This window comes from Acyrthosiphon pisum, chromosome X, assembly GCF_005508785.2.
Source record: "Acyrthosiphon pisum isolate AL4f chromosome X, pea_aphid_22Mar2018_4r6ur, whole genome shotgun sequence".
NCBI lineage: Eukaryota > Metazoa > Arthropoda > Insecta > Hemiptera > Aphididae > Acyrthosiphon > Acyrthosiphon pisum.
The window spans coordinates 110,408,605-110,415,402 of NC_042493.1; the positions used below are offsets into that span (position 1 = coordinate 110,408,605).

At 29.7% G+C, this 6,798-nt stretch overlaps 1 protein-coding gene across 2 annotated transcripts in view; it reads left to right on the top strand.

Annotated features, from left to right (window-relative positions):
* The window catches only part of LOC100160402 (methyl farnesoate epoxidase-like), a 14,311-nt gene extending 9,878 nt beyond the window's left edge, over positions 1–4,433 (top strand). The window contains exons 2-8 of one of the 2 annotated variants that reach the window (XM_016809666.2): positions 2,349–2,600; positions 2,667–2,818; positions 2,890–3,150; positions 3,218–3,501; positions 3,566–3,686; positions 3,768–3,909; positions 3,999–4,431. In XM_016809666.2, the coding sequence (XP_016665155.1) occupies positions 2,349–2,600; positions 2,667–2,818; positions 2,890–3,150; positions 3,218–3,501; positions 3,566–3,686; positions 3,768–3,909; positions 3,999–4,192 (1,406 nt within the window). In that variant the 3' untranslated portion in view covers positions 4,193–4,431. Of the gene's footprint in view, positions 1–2,348; positions 2,601–2,666; positions 2,819–2,889; positions 3,151–3,217; positions 3,502–3,565; positions 3,687–3,767; positions 3,910–3,998 lie in introns of both variants that reach the window. The other variant, XM_029492153.1, reaches the window with a different exon arrangement.
* The last annotated feature ends 2,365 nt before the right edge of the window (positions 4,434–6,798 follow it).

Consider the following 6,798-nt stretch of genomic DNA (forward strand, 5'->3'; position numbering starts at 1 on the left):
ACTTCATATTATTATTACTATTGTTATGAAATGGATTTGTATCTCAGCTAGCATGTTTTCCTGTGTAGCAAAAAAAACATGCAGATGCATGAACTTACGAGCCCTGATTATTACTATTGCTATGAAATGGATTTGTATCTCAGCTAGCATGTTTTCCTGTGTAGCAAAAAAAACATGCAGATGCATGAACTTACGAGCCCTGATTATGTATATTGTATAGAATATTTTATGCTGAATGGCTATAGGTACGTTATACATACGGTAGGTGCCCACATCAGTTGTATTTTTAATTATGTAATATATAAAACATTGAAATATACATTTATTGTATATTTTCAACCATTGTTTGATTAGAATCACAAATCGATTACCCGCACTCCCCATCTCGATCCAAATTTGTGCTGATAATTGACGATCCATTGTATATTATTATATAGGTAGGTATTTTTGGTCCTAGATGATTTTATTGAGTGGGTTGTTTAGTAGGTAATGTAAAAAATATCACCTATCCTAACCTACACACTCTACTTTTCATATACATAAAAATTTAATAATATAATAAATTAAAGTTAATTACTTACGTACCGTAATTCAACTGCAGACTTGTCATATTATATTCGATGAACGAAGGAAGAAGAAGTAGGTTTGATATTGGCTCATTAAAAATTGAATATTAATCAAGAACACAATATTGTGAATTTCTAAGAATAATAGTTATGTCACCTATGCATACGGCATTAGCAAAATACGGTTCGCATGTTCATTATTACAATCACGCTGATTTTTCGGCTAAAATTAAAAATAATAATTAGCCCTAACTTGGGCGATTTTCATTAAATTTTAATATTTTTTTTTTTTTGAACTGTTTTAAAAAATATGATCAACAAAATGGCTATCTTGGAAATTTAATAAATTTATTTTCCTAAAAAAAATTTTTGAATTTTTGAAAAAAAAAATCGAATATTATGTTATTCAATCAGAATTTCCATACTTATTACTGTAAAAAAATTGCATTTAAATATATTGATTTTCCACGGAGATACTAAGGGTTATACGGGACTTCTGGGACTTCTGTATACATATAATTTTTTTTATAACCCCTCCTATTGAAAATATCTGTGGAGGTACACCAATTAGGAGTCGAGAGAAGTAATTATTAATCTACAGCCAGGTACACAATGCACATTTGCTTAAACATGACGAAAACAAGGGCTTTTAGAAGATTTCTCTGCACACTCACCCTATGAAAATGTATTATACACTATTGTAGGAAGTTTGAAGAAATATACTGATTTTAAAATAGTAATACATAGGTACATGTTTATGTATAATACGCATTTATTATATTCATTAATTTGGGAGAACCCGATAACACTGATATAATTAGTAATTTTATATCCAATATCCACTGGTATTTTATCGTAATTGATTCAATAGTATCATTACTTTGAAACGGTAAGACGCTGATTGATCAGCGGCTTCGTGAAATAAATAAACGTACAACAATTATTAGTGTCGCGGTTTTGTCGGCCAGGCTTACACAAGTGGACCGACGTGGACGAGATTGTCCGTACTCGACTTCGGAGCGACTGCTTCCTGGTCCTCTGGTGGTTCAGCGGCGTGGCTTCCTGCCGTATCTTGGAGTTCCCGGTGTAGTGGTCGTTGTTTATAGCGTTGTATGATCCAGTGTAACACGGCAGAGCCCTCTATACGCCGTTAGGTCACGGCTCGCGGATTTATGATTTTCGCTCGGCATGAGACGCTTCGACGGGTGGTCGTGGGGTCGATTGTCGTATGATTTTCTTGATGGACCGTTTGTCTCCTGCCGGTGGACTAGACTCTACTTAAGCAAGAGGCCGGTACAGCAGGTGGGCGATTTGTTGTATGTCACTGGTTGGCTGGCACTGGGTCATCTTGACGAGCGTTGGTGCTCTGGACGTCGGAGTTCGATGCTTGGATAGCTTCTAGTATTGCTGTAGCTCGATGGACTTAGGGTTTTATAGTGTTCGTTATAATGGTGTAGGTATGGAAATTGATTGAAGACTGATGTTATGCCGTGAATGTATCTGGTATTATCAGATTTTGGGTTACGAAAGGTTTCGTGGTCTTTTTCATGGTCTCCCCTATCCATAACCGTGGTTGATGGGAATGTCAGGTGACTAAAGGGGTTTCGAATTCACTATTAAGCACCTACGCTAGTGTGTTTTCGTAAATGCTGTGTTCTGATTAGAAGTCCTACGACGGCTGCTCCGTCACAATTTATATGATTAAATACAGAATAGTAGAACACAATTATAACTAAGAAATTAATTACTACTAAACGGACGAACCAAAACAAATATTTACAGGACCAACAAGAGTTCCTTTGCTTGGCAACTTTTTAGAAATCCAAAAGCTCAAGAATAAATTAGGATTCTATCACTTGGTTTGGGATAAGTTGGCCAAATGTTACGGCCAAGTGTATTCTGTAAAATTTGGTCCAATAGAAACAGTAGTAGTTTCTGGATATGATGCAGTACGAGAAGTATTGTCCAAAGACGACTTTGATGGACAAGCAGATGGATTTTTTTTCAGAACCAGAGCTTTTTATAAGAAATTAGGTAAGTGTGTTTACCAAATACATTTTTTTGAAAATTTATCAATAATTCATGAAATTTTAAAATAAGGCATAGTATTTGTTGATGGACCAATGTGGACCGAGCAGAGAAAATTTTGCATGCGACATTTACAAAAATTGGGATTTTGTGGTGATGTAATGGAAAAAATTGTAATTGAAGAAGTCAACGATCTCGTATTAGACATAACGAGAAAATATGAGGTATGTGTTTCAATATATTTTTTACCAATTATTATTAAAGAATAAAATTACTATATTGAATTTTAATTTAGAATGGTAAATCAATTGAAGTGCGTGGCTTATTCGAAGTATCAGTTTTAAACGGTCTTTGGGCAATGTTAGCCGGTGGTAGATTTTCATTGAATGATTCTAGACTTGCACGAGTTGTAGAATTAATACATGAAAGTCTTAGAATATTAGATATGCCAGGAGGGATATTAAACCAGTGGCCATTCATTCGGTATTTAGCACCCAAATTGTCTAGAAATAAACACCTCAAACAAATAATTAACGAATTATATATACTATTAAAAGTAATTTAAAATTAGACAAATAGTTTTGTTTTATTATTTATTCATTTATCTTTGAAATTTCTTATAGGAATCAGTAGAAGAGCACAAATGCAGTGAAAATGATCAAGAAGACTTTATAAGTGCATTTTTGATGGATATTGAGAAAAATAAAAAATCTCTGGGGTCGTTTTCAGAAGAACAGCTTGTTGTTATACTATTGGATTTGTTTTTAGCTGGGTCAGAAACCACAAGCATCACGTTGTCATCTGTAATTTTACATCTCCTTATGAATCAAGATATTCAAACCAAAGTACGTGCAGAGTTGGATGCAGTAATTGGAGATCGAGAAATTCTTCCTTCAGATAGAAAAAGGTAGTTTTTGGCTTTATTATAAACCATCGAAAATTCTTATTAACAAAATTCGTAATTATCACAGATTGAACTATCTTGAAGCCGTATTTATGGAAGTTCAGAGACATAGTAACGTTGTTCCGTTAGCAATCGCTACCAATAGAACTATTCGAAAAACCACCCTACAAGACTATATAATACCTAAAGTATGATAACGCTTTTGTTAACAATATAAATGTATTATCTATAAGTGTGTTATAAATAATTATTGTAAAAAAAATGTTCAGGATACACTAGTATTGGCGAGTATATGGAGTGTTCATATGGATGAGCAGCATTGGGGTGATCCCGAGGTATTTCGACCGGAAAGATTTTTGGATAGTAAAGGAAAAATTATAAATGATAGTTGGCTTATGCCATTTGGTGTTGGTTAGTATATGTTATATTATGCATTTTGATATCATAATTAATATTTAAGTCAAATATTTAACAGCTAGTTTTGAATTTTTAATCTGTAGGTAAACGAAGGTGCCTTGGAGAGAAATTGGCTAAGACGTATATATTTATGTTCATTGCAAAATTGATTCAACATTTTGAGATACGAATTCCGACCGATATCCAATTGCCAGATAAGCCTCAAAATGGTGTTAATATTTCTCAAACTCCAGTGTCTGTTTTTTTTATACCCAGACGTTGTTTAAAAGCCAATTAAATACAATTTAAGAATCGTAATTTTTTTTAAAAAATTAACAATATTTTTAAGTATACATATCTTGCTAGTTACATAATAAACATCACTATATATATATACCACAAACTATAAATTGCACTGTATCATATTATTACCTTCTTTATATTATATTATATGTAATATCCTATATGTTATCATATTATAACATACTACGTTTAATTGTTATATCTAATCGTGTTTGCACTTTCAATTGTATCCAATTGCATTTGTTTAGGTACCTACTTATAAATTATATTAAATACATTGTAATAAGTATTACATTTTATAATATTACTATAATAATATATTGTATTAATCTTAGGTGTGAATATTATACATTATATACTCAAAATATGATTTACTAATTAATCGGTCCAATTTCATTAATTAACATCGTCTACATTTGTTTATTGGGAAATTTACGATATTGGATATAAATTCAAAGAAATGTGACTTTTTGTAGGAAATTCGAGAAAAATTATAATTTATAATAATAATAATTAATTATTTGTATAATATTTGTATAATATTTAAAAATACGATTGGCTGAAATCAAAAATCAAAATACTATAATCAACTATATATTTATAGAACCGGATGCCTTCGTTTCCAAAATCACGATTCATTCTTATAACATAGATAATAAATACAGTATAAACAATAATTAATGAAATAGATAATATGTATTAAAATAAATAAATAAGTACATAAAAAATAAATATTTAACACTTATACAAATTATATGAGGTAGATAATTTAAGAAAAATTATTATTATTAATTATTCATATAATACTTTCATAATATTTAAGAACACGATTGGCTGAAAACAAAATTAAAATACTATAATCAGCTGTTTATAGAAACGGATAGCTTTGTTTCAAAAATTACCATTCATTTTTATAATAAACGAATAATTTATTATCTTAAGTGTAATATGTACTACATTTTATAATAAAAATATAATGATATTATATTGTATTAATCTTAAATGTAATATATTATATATTTATACCCAAAAGCTAATTAGTCGGTCCAATGCAATTTAAAATTATCCAAGTAATTATCTCCTGTTTGTGGGAGCTGGTGTAATGTGTGAAAGTAAATACAGGGAAAATCGTGAAATATCGACTTCGGCAACAGTCGTGCTTATTCGTGTGAATGACAATAAATATATTCATTCGGGGACAGTTGGATTTTTAACAGTTAAAAAATGTCCTAACAGTAGCTTATTATAGCATTTTTATGTCCAATATACAACATTTTTTTTGTATACTAATCGTATTCAATTACATCAAAAATGTATTTATTTAATATAAAATTACATAGGTTAATCGCGAACGCAGATAATCGATAGATTCTACTTTTTTACTTACATACAGCTTTCATGTACCTACATACGATTTACATACGATTTTCGATTACAAAAATATCCAATTTCAACTACAAATACATACAATTACATACAAATTTCAATAGATATACTTTACCGATAAAATTTAAATAAGTCGATAAATTGCAACAAATGATACCCGAAAAGTTTTAAAGTTTAAATTACGTTTTTAAAAATTACGTAATAAAAAAAAAAAAAAAATGTCGATACATATTAAATGTAAATAATATCTTTTAATACATAATACATTGATACATGAAATACATATCAAAACACATAAAATAAATATGCTACGACATAAAATATGTGTACAATGTTAATGTCCACACATAATAATGTTTAATCGTTAACATGTTTTACTGATTCCCGTTTATAGAGAAGTCAGAAGATATATAAGTAATTACTAGCACACATTGTTCGTTTATAGGAAAGTGGCCATATTTCGGAATCATTATTAGTTTGGGACGTTCATATAGAACATAGGTACTTGAAGCTTTTTTATGAGTATACACCTATGTCCTTAATTTCACAGCGGACATACATATTGTTTTTAGATTCTGAGTGAAACGATGAATGTATTGATTTTACAATGATGTGTTTTTTTTTTTTTTTATTATTTTTATTTTTTTGTGTCTGTCATCACCTTTTAGGACAGTAAAAGTGCTTGGATTTTCTTCAACAATACTTTTTCTGATAGGAAAGTGAATCTAGTTGGTACTTTGGGGGGTCAAAAGTAAAATTTTTCCAATAGTTTTCAAAAGCGCCATGAAAAACAAAAGAAAATTTAAGGAAAAACGGGAATTTTTACGCAAAATCTGTTTTCGAGAAAATTGATTTTGGTTTTTGGTGTAACATTAAAACGAATGACTGTAGATACATGCAATTTTCACTGGTTGTTTATATTTCCATTTTCTATACATGATAAAATTTTCAAAATATTAATATCTGAGCTGTTTACACTTTACAGACAATTTCAGTTTCCAATTTAATTAGTTTTTTTTTCTATGAATGTCAATAAAACTTTATTTGTTGAGTAAAAATACTTGAAAATTTAATACAAGGCTCCTACTATATTGTTACAATGAGATTTGAAAAATATTAAAAATTCTTAGTCACAGTTTTTTTTTATTAGCATTTAAAGTTCAAAAATTGACAAAATATGTAAAAATCACGAATATTAGCAAATTATTTTGAGTT